Source organism: Lynx canadensis, chromosome B4 (assembly GCF_007474595.2).
Source record: "Lynx canadensis isolate LIC74 chromosome B4, mLynCan4.pri.v2, whole genome shotgun sequence".
NCBI classification, from domain to species: Eukaryota; Metazoa; Chordata; class Mammalia; order Carnivora; family Felidae; genus Lynx; species Lynx canadensis.
The window spans coordinates 110,987,285-111,002,730 of record NC_044309.1 but is presented as its reverse complement, the minus strand read 5'-3'; the positions used below and the strand labels follow the sequence as shown (position 1 = coordinate 111,002,730).

Genomic DNA, 15,446 nt, shown 5'->3' with positions numbered 1-15,446 from the left:
ACTTTAAAATTTTTTCTGTGATATGTATTTGGATTTTTGTTTGTTTTTCACAATAGCTTTAACAAGATATATTTCACATACTATAAAATTCACCCTATTAAAGTGTATGATTCAATGGTTTTTAGTATATTCACAAAGTTGTGTAACCATCACCAGTATCTAATTTTAGAACTATTTTATCACTCCAGAAATAATCTTAGAACATTTTATTTCCTTCCTTCCTTCCTTCCTTCCTTCCTTCCTTCCTTCCTTCCTTCCTTCCTTCCTTCCTTCCTCCCTTCCTCCCTTCCTCCCTTCCTCCCTTTCTCTCTCTCTCTCTCTCTCTCTCTCGCTTTGGCTCCATACCCAACATAGGGCTTAAACCTTGAGATCAAGAGTCCCATGCTTTACAGACCGAGCCAGCCAGGTGACTGAGAATTTTAGATCATTTTCATCACCCTCATACCCACTACCAGTATCTCCCCCTTCTTCTCTCCTTCTAGCTCCTGGCAACCACTAATCTCAGTCTGTCTTCATACATTTATCTATTCTGACCATTTCACGTACATGAAATCATACAATGCCTGGCCCTTGTATATCTTCTTTAACTTAGCTTAATGTTTTCAAGGCTCATTCACATTGTAGCATATATTAGTACTCCTTTCCTTTTTGGGTAAATAACATTCATTGTATGGTTATACCACATTTTGTTTATCCATTCATTATCACAGCATTTGGATGCATATGAATTGTTTCCATTTTCTGGGCTATTATGAATAATGCCTCCATGACATTCATGAGCAAGTTTCGTTTATCTTCGGTATATACCAAGGAATGGAATTGCTAGGTCTTTTGGTAATTCTTTAACATTTCAAGGAACTACCCAAACTATTTTCCAAAGTGGTTGTAACTTTATACAGTTGCACTAGTGAATATATTGAGGGTTCCAATTTCTCTACATCTTCACCAACATTTCATAGATTCTGTCTTTTTTGTTTTAGTCATCCTAGTGGGTGTGAAGTGGTATCTCATTGTGGCTTTGATTTGCATTTATTTCCCTGATGGCTAATGATGTTGAGCATCTTTTTATGAACTTGCCATTTGTGTATCTTTGGAGAAACATCTATTCAGATACTTTGACCATATTTTGAGGTATTTTTCTTTTTATATGTGATTTGTAAGAGTTCATATGTTCTTTATATGTTCATCAACAAGTCTCTTATCAAATATATGATTTGCAAATATTTTCTTCCATTCTGTGGAGTTTTTTTTTTCAGTTTCTTGATCATATCTTTTGAAGTACAAAAGTGTTTCATTTTGATAAAGTCCAATTTATTTAGTCAGTTGTTTGTACTTTTGGTGTTGTGTCTAAATAGCCTCTGTCTATCCAAGGTCAGGAAAATGTATTTGTATGTTTTCTTCTCAGAGTTTTATAGTTTTAGTTCTTATATTTAAGTCTATGATCCATATTGAGGTAATTTTGTATATGGTGTGAGGTAAGGGTCCAAATCCATTCTTTTGAACTTAGACATCTACTTTTTCCAGCATCATTTGTGAAAAACACTATTCTTTCACCATTAAATTGTCTTGGCAACCTTGTTAAAAAAAAAAAAACAATTGACCATAGGTGGAAGGACTATTTCTGGACTCTCAGTTCTATTCCGTTGATCTATGTGTTTGTCTTTATGCCCACTGCCATATAGATCTATTCCGTTGATCTATATGTTTGTCTTTATGACTACTGTAGTTTTGTAGTAAATTTTTAAATTGGGAAGTGTGAGTCCTCTAACTTTATTCTTCAATATTATTTTGGCTATTCTGGCTTCCTTGCATTCCTTATGAATTTTAGATCAGCTTGTCAATTTCTGCAAACCAGGCAGCTAAGATTTTGATAAGAATTCTATTGAATCTGTACATATCAATTTGGGGAGTATTGCCATCTTAACAGTATTAAGTGTTCTGGTTGGTCTATGAACGTGTCACAGGTGTGGATGCCTTTCCATTTATTTATATCCTTAATTTCTTTCAGTGATGTTTGCAGTTTTCAATGTATCAGTCTTACACTTCTTTTATTAAATTTATCCTAAGTATTTTATTCTTTTTGGTGCTATTGTAAATGGAGCTTTTTTTTTTTTTAATTTTATTTTCAGGTTGTTCATCACCAATTGTTTGGAGGGTTTTTATGTTTTTTGTTTTGCTGTGGTAAAATATACACAACATAAAATTTACCCTTTTAACCATTTTTAAGTGCACAGTTTACTGGCAATAAGTATTCACAGTGTTGTGTAATCATCACCACTATCTATTTTGAGAACTTTTTCACCATTCTAAATAGAAACTCTGGACCCATCAAACAATAACTCCACCCTCCCCGTCCCTCCTGCCCATAGTAACCTTTACTATTTCTCTATGAATTTGCCTATTTTACATACCTCGTATTAGTAGACTCATACACTATTTTCCTTTGTGTTTGGCTTATTTCACTTAGCATAGTATTTTCAGGGTTCATCCTGTTGTAGCATGTATCAGAATTCCAGTCATTTTTGTGGCTAAATAATGTTCTATTGTATGTGTATACCACATTTTGTTTATATGTTTACCTGCTAATGGATACTCCTGTTGTTTCCACCTTTCGGCTATTGTGAATAAAGCTGCTATGAACAATGGTGTAAAAGTATCTAAGTCTCTGCTCTCAGTTCTTTTGGATTTATCCTTAGGAGTGGAATTGTTAGATCATATGGTAATTCTATGTTTAACTTTTTGTGGAACAGCCAAACTGTTTCCTACGGCAGCTGCACCATTTTATATTCCCACCAGCAATTGCATGAGCGTTCTGATTTCTCCACATCCTCACCAATACTTGTTATTTTCAAATTTTGTAAAAATAATAGTCATCTTGATATGGTATTTGTTTTTAATTAAGAATTGGACTGCATCTAACAGTCTTTTTAGTGGTAGAATGCCTCATCTTTCAGACAGATACATACAAAGTGTATTTCATTAAAATACCAAGGGAAATAGTAAATTTTCTCTATTCATTGTTAGCTTTATTTTCTCCCTGCAATAGTAATTTCTATAATACTGTAATTGAGGGTAAATAATTAAATGAAAGCTGGGTATTTAGAAGAGGAATATTGAAAACTCCTTTTAAGGCTTGGAAAATACAACTCTTCCTATCTTTTCTATGATGTTAAAGACAACAGATACCACTGTTAGAACCTTAGCAGACAAAGGTGAAGAGATCAACAGTTATTTCTTGAACCCTTCTTTATTGTCATCGGAATGTTCACCAACAACCTCAAAAAAGAAAACAGAAGACACGAGTGACTTCCCTTCTGAGAGCCAGAGAAGCATACCACTCGCCGTGACTGATGCTTTAGAGCACATCATGGAACAACTCAGTGTTTTGACACAGGTGGGTTAGCGTGCTTTACGTGTACTTCAGGGTGAGTTAAAATAATCCTGGTTGCGGTAGTTTGCAGAACTTTCAGAGCAGGGGGAAGTTCTTTTTTCTCAGAAAGGCAAGCTCAGGGTGGCCATTGATATAGCAAGGCATGCTCTGCTGGGCTGCTCTAGTAAGATCTTACAGAGGGCACGCGTGTGTGTGCCCGTGCATGTGCGCGTGCGCGCGCGCATACACACACATGCTCTCGCGCGCGCACACACACACACCTGCCATGGCACTTTATCTGGCTTCTGGGGGCCAGAGGGCACGGTGGAGACTATAAAGAATGGCACTTGTACTCCATGCAGTAAATGTATTTGATTCTGCTCAGTAACATTTTACTCTAAGATTTTTGATGTAGTATGTTCAGATTAGGACATTATCAAAGAAATATTTAGGGCTATTGAAAAAATGGTGAAGAGTTTTTGGTTAGAATGAAATTTTGACAGTTTATAGTTCTTCCCTTAGAGTTCTTCCCCCTTAGAGGCAAGGAGCAGATATTCTCACTGTCCAAGATGTAACTTTCCTCACTTCAAAGCTTTTTACATTGATGTTGTGTTCTTCTGGAGGTGATAGTTTTTATAGTTTTTGCATTCTTGTTTTAGAATTTTAACTTGTCCGTTGATGCCATTTTACATTTGCAAAGAAGGTATACTATGGATCTTTATGTACCAAAGGTCTTCCAACTCTCAGTCAGGAGATAATAGATGTCAGTTAAGAGAAGTTGTGTGTTGAAATGGATACATCAAAGGTTTCTCCTCCAGCTCTGCTGATTGTTTCCTTTGAAGAAGTCTTATTGTTCCTGCAATACGTAGAATGAGCAGACCTTGTTATAAGTTATACAGAAAGAGAGGCTATAATGTGAACTGGAGAGATGTCGGTTACTTTTCCATAATACATATTTCATGTTGGAATAGCTCTTGCATAGAAATCATCTCATTCTGTTCTCATCAATGCTGTACGTTATAATCACCTGGACAGTTCTAAAGCATACAGATGGCCAATTCTCATCTCCACAGAATCCATTGCCATTGGTCTGGGGTAAGGCCCTGACATTTGTCTCGTTGCCCAATATGATTATGTTTTACGGCCAGGGTTTAGAACCACTAATTAAATGAATACTAAAAACCAGGGATAACATCTCAGGGCCTTTAGAGGCAAGGGGCATATATGTGGATTTGGGGCCCTGTCAGAATGTGGGAAAGAGCCAGGTGAGAACTTGGAGTCATCATATGATTTGTTCAATGAAACTCATATTAAAATCACCAATTTTCATTTTGCAATATTGTGCTGGAGGTGACTTTCTCTGCATTTATCAGACATTTCTTTCCTTTAAAGGCAGTTTCCCTTTCAGATTTAGTTTGGGTTGGCTTATTTCCCATACTGCCCCAACTTCTTCACCTATACTGTTGCATTCGATGTTAGAGACTCTTCCAAATGAGTCTGTCCACTCTCTATTCTTTTAGCCTCATGATCCATCTCTCCAAATTCAAGGCTAAATGAATCACTTTAAGCTTTATTGACTGTTCCTTTTAATTTTGAAAGGCTGGCTTTCTTTTTACAATTAAAGAGGTTAAAAGCAAGCCCAGCACACTTGCAAAATAGAAACACTGAATCTATGGGCACGTAGCAAGTAAAATAAACATGTTCTGATGCACTTTAATTACAGATGACTGAACACCTAACTCAGTGTTTATGACCTATGTGTACTGAACTGTAATTAGAAATAAATTAAAATAAAATTACATTTTATATGGTAGATGAATGGAGTTAACCGGTGTTCAGGGTATTGATAATATACATATAAATCCCTTCAGTGGGATTGGAATAATGTGTATAAAATATATGGCAAAAGGCTTGGTCCATATACGTACTCAAGAAATGGTAAAAAATATTATCAGCATCATTTTTTAATTAGTCATAATATATAGTATGAAATATAAAAGTAAAAGCTGGTAAATAATGGTATTTTAAAAATTGTTTACCTTCAGAGGGTGATAGGGAATCAATTCATTATCTTGAAACTTACTAAAATAACCAAGCATTTATTTTGCCTTTTTTTTTTTATTTAAAAAAAATTTTTTTTTAACGTTTATTTATTTTTGAGGCAGGGAGAGACAGAGCATGAATGGGGGAGGGTCAGAGAGAGAGGGAGACACAGAATCTGAAACAGGCTCCAGCCTCTAAGCTGTCAGCACAAAGACTGACGCGGGGCTCGAACTCACAGACCGCGAGATCATGACCTGAGCCGAAGTTGGATGCTTAACCGACTGAGCCACCCAGTCGCCCCTATTTTGCCTTTTTTATATGAACTCTAGTACTGGATAGCCACGTAGTAGATGAGGAAAGTGTCTCTTATTAATGAATTATCCCAACTAATACTTTTTTAAAGGATGAGATTAGAATATCATCATTTACCATCCTCAAGAATGAATAGATTTATGCATTGAGCAGTTCCCAACATCACGAGAAAAGGAATGATCAAACTTATTAACATGGCTTCTAACAAAATAGACCACTACCTGTAGTCTTATCTATAGATCTCAGTAGATCTGTAGTCTTACAGACCTAATATGGGTCTCCTCAAGCCTTTGAATCCAGCTGCCAATTTGTGGAGCATACAGAGAACCAAACGGACCAGACTGTACCCTCAGCGTGCTCTTTTTCACCTTCAGACTGGTGGCAGTGCTACAGGCAGACTCTACTTGAAATGGCCTGAGTCTGCCAACAAACAAATTATAAAGAAAAAAAAAGGAGAGGGGATGAGAAGCTGTAGATTAAAAGGAACTTTAAATGACATGTCAAACTTTGCAAATGGGTGAGACAAAATTATAGTGTCTAGGGATGTACACCTGAAAGATAAAACCATAAAGAGACACAAGAAAGTAATTTGGTCAGGAAAGTGGCTACTATTGGGGGAGGACAGAAGTGGGGACTTTGCGAGGCACCTGGGAGTAACTCTGGGGCGGCTGGCAGCGTTCCAGTTCTTGACCTGGGTGCTGGTCATGAGGGTACTTTTCTCATGAGAATTCACTAAGGGACATGTGTTTTGTGCAACTTCCTGAATCCATTTTATTTTAGAATAAAAAGTTTAAAAGAAATAGAAAAGATTAAAGATGAAGTAGTCAATATCACAAAAAATTGGATTTGCCACATTTAAAAGTAGCCGTGTGTGTGTGTGTGTGTGTGTGTGTGTGTGTGTGTGTGTGTTTAGCCAGAAGCTCATTTATTAGCCAAAGGAGTTAGAATAGCTAAGATTCACCAAGTCCTGGGTGCCAGGCACCAGCATAAGCATTTTACATGCATTATTTCATCCAGTCTTCCTAACAACCCTGTGAGGTGCTGTTACCATTTTCAGGCTGTGAGAACTGATGCCAGTCATTACAATATTTTCAAAGTAAACTAGGTTTCCAGCTCCCTGGGGTGGTATAGCTATGGTCCATCATGGATTGATCGTGCCAGAATGGCAGTGATGACATTTAAGGAGCCCGTGGGCTGGGCGGGTGGCGTTCCGCCCCCACTCCCCACACTGCCGTGTAGCACGAAAGCCCACTTAGAACAGTTCGTGTGGCCTCTTCCCTGGCATCCGTGCCTTAGGAGGCCAGACAAGAATGGTCTACAGAGTCCTCATCTTTTTTCTCACCAAAGGCGTCAGATTTTATCTTTTCCTCAAATTGCTTGCTAGTGCTTTTTGCCCCATGGTAGAGCCCAGAAGCTGAACAAGCCCTGGGGCTAATTTTGAGCCCCTTCCTGGCAAAAGGGTGGACATTCCAGTTCCTAAAAGGATCCCCTATGCAGAGATTACCATCACCGTCCTCACCATCAGGTCACCAGGCATTGACTATTTTGTCCTCCTTTTACAGACTGTTTCAATCTTGGAGCAGCGACTGACTTTGACAGAGGATAAGCTGAAAGACTGCCTTGAAAATCAGCACAGGCTTTTCAATGCTATCCAGCAGAAAAGTTAAATAGAAAAGTATGAGCAGAGGCATGATAAACGAACACATGTACATAGGCTCGGGAAGGTAGTACGAGACGCTCCCTTCATGCAACACAACCATGTGCTGATTATAATGATCATGGCATCTCTTAAAAGGGTGAGCAACAGAACCAAAGGCAGAAAAGGCACAATTAACGACCAATTTAAACACACAAATCAATGTCAAGGACTAATTCAAATCATTACTGATTATAATTGCAGTAATAAAGTGGTAAGTATTCAAGTGGCTCTATATTTTCCCCCATATTATTTTAAATGCCAGTTTTCATTTATAGTCCAAATCCTGCCAGGAAAGTAATCAAATCTTTGAGTTTCATTGTTAAATCATTGCAGTTAATCACGTTCAGGCAATTCCTTAAAGCAATGGATGTGTTTCTTTAGTGAACAACACCGTTGGGGTGAAGTAATACAGTTACCTCTAAAACAGCATCCTGTATGCAGAGAATGAGTTAGTGCTCTGACTCATATTTCTTTTAGCTCAAAAACATTTATTCTTTCTTAACAATGCCCTGAAATGCTGATCTTACAAAATTCCCAAAGTGTAGAATTTCCACAGCAAGAACACGCTTATTTTAATTAGCAACAGCACATACGTGGCACAGGGCGGTGGGTTGTTACTTAACTTATGTTGTACATGGCTTATCCTTTGCTCAACCTGAAAGAAAATGAAGAGCTAAAAATGCGAGAAGCTCACGCGTCTTTCCTCTCGTAGATGAGTGCACTGAATGATTTGGGTTGTGTCCAGACCTAAGCCCTGGTTTACAAAGCCGGCATTAAGAGTGGTTTCAGTAAGCTCTGGAGCTTGAAAGATGCAACGGTGATATTTACAAATACACACACATGTACATTCATGTGCTTCAGAAATGTTGCTGAGGGTGATTTTGGCAGCTGAGTAATAAGTCCGTATAATAGTCACATCATTGTCTTCCTATTTTTTTTTAAATGAATGTGATTTAAAACAAAATGAAATTGAGCCTGGCCTTCTAAAAAATGCTTAGGGTGATTTGGTTACAAATTAAGAATTTTGTTTTATCTAAAACAAGGGATTAAATTGAAGAAAAACAGATTAATATTAGCTTGTTTTTCTGTTAACCTAAATCAAGAACAAAGAAGGTGGGAGAGGGCAGTCACATTTATGCTGTCTGTAGGTAACATGGGGAAAATGTTTTGAAAAAGAAGCAAAAGTCAAATCCTATTTATGTATGAGTCTGTATTTATAAATTTTTCCCAAATAATTTCAATCATATCTATAAGGTGGTTTTTAAAAAAAATCATCTCATTCTGTGTTTTAAGTGCCTTTTTGTATTGTACTAAGTGTGAACTTGTAGACATTTTCAAGAGTTTATAAAGACTAAGTGGTATTGTATTTTTATAACCTTGTACAAAAGACCAAGAAATGAAATGTCATAATGTTTTTTGTTTACAATTTCTTAAGCCTCAAACAATAAAGACACTTTACCTTAAAAAAAAAAAAAGTTGTTCCTTTCTTTCTAAATGATTAAACCTTGAAATACTAAACTTCTTATCCAGCTCAGGCACCTTTAACCGTGTATAACAATCTCCTGGAGCATCTGTCCAAGTGTCCTGGGCCCTGTCCCCTGAGTGTACGCCTCACCAGGTTGGTTGGGACCCAACCGTCTGCATCTTGAAGAAGCTCACAGGTGGTGTAAATGCTGGCTGGCCTAAGGCCCACGCTGTAGAAACCAGTGGTGAAGCTATAGCCACTTCTTACAAGACCCACGTATTTTTACAGCCATCACAGACCTTTGTAAGGGATCTAAAAACAGTGATGATATAAATTAACATGCCTCGAAACTGGGGCATCTGGGTGGCTCAGTCGGTTGGGCGTCCGACTTCAGCTTGGGTCATGATCTCACAGTTTGTGAGTTCGAGCCCCGTGTCGGGCTCGGTGCTGACAGCTCAGAGCCTGGAGCCCGCTTCAGATTCTGTGTCTACTTCTCTTTCTGCCTCTCCCTGACTTGTCCTCTGTCTCTGTCTCTTAAAAATAAAAAAATGTTTAAAAAAACATTTTTAGTGCCTTGGAACTTGTTCAAGAGAGTCACTTATGATCTCTTCCCTCTTTTTCCAGCTTCTAATTGGTCTTCATCCGATTTCCAGCCTCTCATCTGTCCTAACCTGTGTATTCAACTGCCTCATCAACACCTCCACTTGGAAGACTAGTAGGCCTTTCTGAATATGTCCGAAACCAAACTCTGCTCCCCCAGCCACCAGCCAGCTCCTCCCCTAGTCTACCCATCTCTCCTGGCAGGTGCTCAGCCCAAAGACCTTAGAGTTAGGCTTGCCTCCTTTCTCTCACACCTCACATTCCATTCCTTCAGCAGATTTCGTCTCCATCACCTGCCAGGGCCCAAGCCACCGTTGCCCCTTACCTGGACAACTACACGTGCCTCCTGGCCGGCCTGCCTGCTGCCCTCCTCGCATAGTAGGCCAGAGCGGTCACTGAAAAGCGAGTTTAAATGTGTGGCTCTTCTGCTCAAAACCTTTCAGGGCTTCCCATCCTACTTGGAGCCAAAGCTCAAGCCTTGACAGTAGTGATGTGACCCCTATCCCCTCTTCGTGGACCTGCTCTCCCTTCTGTCTTGGATCTCCCTTACTCACTGCCCTCTGGCCGTAGCGGCCTCTTTGCCTGCCTTTGAAGAAGTAAAACAGCTCCCACCTGAGCGCATTTGTACTTGACATTCTCTCTGCCTGGAACACTGTCCCCTCATAACATTCCAGCGCCACTCACAGCCTGCCTTTTCAGAGGTGCCCTCCCTGAGCACCCAGTGTGAAATCATTCACTTCCACTCATTCCCTGCATGTCTCCGGTCCAGCGTAGACAGCAATACAGGTGCTATTCTGCCTCTTCCACGGTGGCTCTACGTTCTCAAAAATCAAGCGCTATCTTCAGATGCCCCACCGAGCACATCGCCTCATGCACAGGAACTCGGCAGATACTTGTTGAGTAAATGAGAACTTTCATTGATTCGAGTGGTTTTAAAATGTTTGTTGTTCAATCCACTTCCAGCCAAAAGCAGTAAAAACTAGATCGAGGGGATTGGAAGAAATAGCATAGGTAGCAATTTAGATGCTTGATGTTTGGGGCAGAGGGGTCATTGCCCTGACTTGCTGTTTGTTGCATAGCTTAACAGTGACATGCTAGGTCCTAGCTGTGTGACCTTTAGGAAAGGTACTCACAAAGCTGAGTTTCCTTACCTATAAAAGGTGACAATAACAACTGAATTATGTTTGTGAGATGATTAGCACAGTAGCTATCACAGAGTGAAGTGCTCAATACACGGTGGGTATTATTGCTATTTATTAATCATTTTGTTTCCCCGGACTGCATTTTCAAATACTATTTCAACTGTAACTGTGGCAAGGATACAGGTATGACGTGGTAACGAATGGAAGTGTGATATTTAATCCAAAATTAATGTATTAAAAGTACAACAAAAAGAATAAATGCGTAAAAGAAATTAGCCTTCCGCACACAGAAAACCTCAAGGTTCAGGCCAAAAGCTAGCCTCTGAGCAACTTCAGAGGAATTCAGCCTGAGAATACAAATGCCATAATTACCCTCAATAAAGGCAGGGCAAAAATGGGAAGTGGGAGAAGGGCCTGGAATGTGAACCAGTAAGTGCCAGTAAGACCAAGACTTACCCGGAACTCATATTATCCTTGGCCTCTGACATTTGGAGAACAAGTATTATTTGCTTTCTGCCTTTTCTTGAAAGACAAAGCAGTCCAGATCGTCACTTAACATTTCATTCCCGTGAGGAGCAAACTTGGAGTCTGTTGTTCCCAAGATAAATCCTGTGCATCTAAGAGGATTGAAAGATGAACCCTCTATCCCTGGGTGGAAATATTTGGGTGCCGAAATGATTCCCCTACTTGGAGGTTGCTGGTGAATAATCATGTTCAACTCATGAGCAAACTTGATGGTAAGCATAGATGGGTCTCGAACAGATGTTTAAGTGGAATTGTGTCTTTAAGACGTTGTATGCTTCATATTCCACTATGTTTTTGCCATATGAAGTCACGAGGTTTTAGACTCCATGCACCAGGGGATTTATGAATGTACGCTGAATCTAGGAACACAGTGTAATTGTCAGTTTGCCCTGCATAAGCCTCAAATGTGACTCAGTCAGGTAACACAATGGCAGCTTGGGCTTACTAGGAAAATAGGGCGGTGGCTTGCCGAGAGGCGGAGGTTAATGGGGGTGGAGAGGGTGTGCACAAGTATTTTTCTTTGCAAAGTACAAAAGTTGCATTTTCTTCCCAGTCAACTTTCAAACATGTTCCTAGTAAAAATAAAGTCTCCTATTTGCGATTCTTCTCATAATAAAGTAGATTTCACAACAAAAGCAGTAAGGGAAATAGCCCAATCATGTAAAATTTCTAAATTTATAAAGCAGACAGTACATGGCGGGAAAAAATGGACAGAAATGCAACACAAATGAGAATATCAACTGTTCAGAAGTAGAATTTTATTTTTTCCCCCATTTTTTAATGTTTGTTTACTTTTGAGAGAAAGACACAGAGGTGTGAGCAGGGGAGGGGCAGAGAGAGGGAGAGACAGAATCCGAAGCAGGCTCCAGGCTCTGAGCTATCAGCCCAGAGACTGACATGGGGCTGGAACTCACAGACAGCAAGATCATGACCTGAGCTGAAGTCAGATACTTAACTGACTGAGCGACCCAGGCGCCCCATAGATGTAGAATTTTATTAGTGTTATCATAGTGTTACACAAAACTAATAAGGCAGCCTTAACATACACACAAAGAACTACATGGAAATGTAAGAAAATTTTCTTTTTTGTCTAAGTGTATTTTTAAACAAAATTTGACCATGTTCTGGGCTACGTGATATCAGATAAGTTACAACACTATATTCCATATGTCCAGAGAGTAAATCATACAATTAAGAATAACAAAATAAAGTGTTCGATCACACAGAAAATATTAAAGAGAAAACTTAAACTCCACAAAATAATATTTGGGCCAGTGAAGAAGCCCCAACATGTAGAGGAGAGTATTTTTAAATGCAAATAGAAATGAATCTGTCAAATTAGGTGGGATACCACCGAAATGATGAAGGTGTACCATGTATCTTCCTAAAAATGTAAGGAGTGATCATAATAAAGTGAAAGGAAAACAAAACAAAGTTCAAATAAAAAATGTGAAAAATAGTTGGCCCTTTGAAAATTTTAAAGTTAGTCATTAAAGGAGGAAGAAAACTTGTTTTACTCTAAAAGTAATCCAGTAAAAACATGGCTAGCTCAGAATTTGTTCATTCGGGTTATGATCGAACATTTAAAAAAAAAATTAATGTTTATTTATTTTTGAGAGAGAGAGAGCATGAGCGTGGGAGGGGTAGAGAGAGAGGGAGACACAGTATCTGAAGCAGGTTCTGGGCACTGAGCTGTCAGCACAGAGCCCGACGCAGGGCTCGAACTCATGAGCTGTGAGATCATGACCTCAGCCAAAGTCAGCCGCCCAGCAGACTGAGCCACCCAGGCGCCCCTTGATTGAACATGTTTAAAGTAAATGTCAGCCACCAGTCAGAGCGAAAAAATCGGAGAAACAAATGTGATAGATGTAATTTATGTAATTGTGTATTTCAGTTTTTTCATGGCTCTCGAGTAGCAGTACGTATGCACTTTTTCTCTGGCCTTGTGTTGACAGGTGATGGGTAGATCGGGCGTTAGTGTAGATGCTCTGACACAGATCGTTTCCTTGACTGTCGAACCCTCATCCTTCTGCAGGCTTCCGGTTTGGAATCAAAAGTGGGACCAGGACAAACTTGTAGGGCAGCACACTGGCCTTCTGTGAGCAGGAAACTCTTCTCTTTCTCACGTTCTTGGCACAAATGGATCGTAAAGAAAATTCATCAGCTGCTTTGTTCTACCTCTGTTCCGTTCAGTGGCTCATAAACCATGACCTGGCAGGAATGGGAATGGCATTTACTGATTTTTAAATATCTGTTACAAAATGACTTTGTAAAATACAAAAGGAGGGGGGAAAGGCAGCATGTCTGGACTGTGGGATGGGACTCCTCTGTGTTTGCCCCAGATCTTCCTGTGCCCCCGAGAAAGGAGAGTGAGAAATTCTATGGGGCGGGGGCTGTGGACCCCTGCTGGGGAGAGAGGGAGGAGGCCCAAGACTGGGGCAAAGGGCTTCTTGCTCCCTGGACTTGAGGATACCTTTGCGTCTCCTAATTCTAGTGAAACACTATCGACACCTCAGGTTGTTTCCTCCGCTTAATCCCCAAAGGAAATCCCTTTGCTTTTCAGAGATAAAAAGTTAGTAGAACAAAGAGAAAGTCGGCCAAGAGCCTGGGCCTTCTGCTATCGAATTTCACTGAAGCCTTTCCAAGCCCCAAGGATAGACCCCGAGGGCTATGCTGTTTATTCCTACACCTGGATTGAATATCAAGGTCTGTGAGAAGATGAATCATTTAGAAACCCAATGTTCTTGGAGGGGGCTGTTGCTTTTTTAGAACTCAATAACAACCGTGTCAAAGGCAAAAATCACATAAAAAGTTCAAAGTTGTCAGGGCGCCTGGGTGGCTCAGTCGGTTAAGCATCTGACTCTTGGTTTCGGCTCAGGTCATGATGTCACAGTTTGTGGGTTCGAGCCCCACATCCAGCTGTGTGCTGACAGTGCAGAGCCTGCTTGGGATTCCCTCTCTCTCTCTCTCTCTCTCTCTCTCTCTCTCTCCCTCCATCTCTTTCTGCCCCTCCCCTGCTTGCATGCTATGTCTCTTTCTCTCAAAATAAAAAAAAGAAAGAAAAAGTTCAAAGTTGTCAAGTCCTCCTTTGGCATTGCTCTCAGCGAGTGGAGAGTCAGAACTGCCCGGTGCGGGCACTCCCCGCCACTGTGATGCTGATCATTCTTTCTCTAATAAGGAGGGACGGAAGACCCCACATTAGGGGCCAGAAGAGAATAAGCCACTTGAGACAGCAGTTCCTACTCAAGGGAACACCTGTCCGAGACTTTCATCACTTTCCTTTCCATTTTCTCCATGAACTTCATGATTAAGGCAAAAGACGCAGGACTTCATCTGGAACTAGATGAGATCATGAAAAATACATATGAAAGGAGTTGTGTCCAAGGAGGGTCCAAAACAGTACACATTCAAGAGAGCACTTGGAAGTTCAGCTCATACCCAGGGGGATTTTGGAATAAGCAACAGGAAGTAATTATACTGCAAATGTAAAAAACCGGAGATGATAAAATCCTATTAAAAATTTTTTTTAATGTTTTATTTATTTTTGAGAAAGAGAGCATAAGCGGGGAAGGAGCAGAGAGGGAGGGGGACAGAGGATCCGATGCAGGCCCTGCGCTGACAGGCTGAGAGAGCAGTGAGCCTGATGCAACGTCATGAATTGTGAGATCATGACCTGAGCTGAAGAAGGACGATCAAACGACTGGGCCACCCAGACACCCCGATAAAATCCTATTTTTATTCACCGTTCTTATAAGCATTCGGTGTTTTAGACTCATAACCCAGTTGCTGTATAGCCAGAATGTCTCACAAGCAGGTCCTCGCAACTCCCCTCTGTATGTCCTTTTACCTGGTGTCGATCAAGTCGGCAGCTGGTCCAGCTGGGGTTGCCACCCAGCACTCGGCAGACACGTTTTGGTCCAGCTCTGCAGTATTTCAGAGTAGGTACCGAGACTTAACAACGAAACCATTTCGGGGAAGCCTGGGTGGCTCAGTCGGTTGAGCGTCTGACTTCAGCTCAGGTCATGATCTCGCGGTTTGTGAGCTCGAGCCCCATGTCAAGCTCTGTGCTGACAGCTCAGAGCCCGGAGCCTGCTTCGGATTCTGTGTCTCCCTCTCTCTCTGCCCCTCCCCCGCTCATGCTGGCTCTCTCTCTCTCTCTCAAAAGTAAATAAACATTAAAAAAATTCTTAGAACCAAAAAAAAAAAATGTTTTTAATTAAAAAAATTTTAAAAAATGAAACAATTTCACATGAAAATCCAGATTTCTGGGGTCTGTTCAAAAATCGGAAG

The 15,446-nt window shown here is 40.3% G+C and overlaps 1 protein-coding gene across 5 annotated transcripts in view; it reads left to right on the top strand.

Annotated features, from left to right (window-relative positions):
• POC1B (POC1 centriolar protein B) overlaps positions 1–8,892 on the top strand; it is a 97,862-nt gene extending 88,970 nt beyond the window's left edge. For all 5 annotated transcript variants that reach the window (XM_030323354.2, XM_030323351.2, XM_030323352.1 and 2 more), the window contains 2 exons: positions 3,176–3,394; positions 7,288–8,892. In XM_030323354.2, the coding sequence (XP_030179214.1) occupies positions 3,176–3,394; positions 7,288–7,392 (324 nt within the window). In that variant the 3' untranslated portion in view covers positions 7,393–8,892. The remainder of the gene's footprint in view (positions 1–3,175; positions 3,395–7,287) is intronic.
• The last annotated feature ends 6,554 nt before the right edge of the window (positions 8,893–15,446 follow it).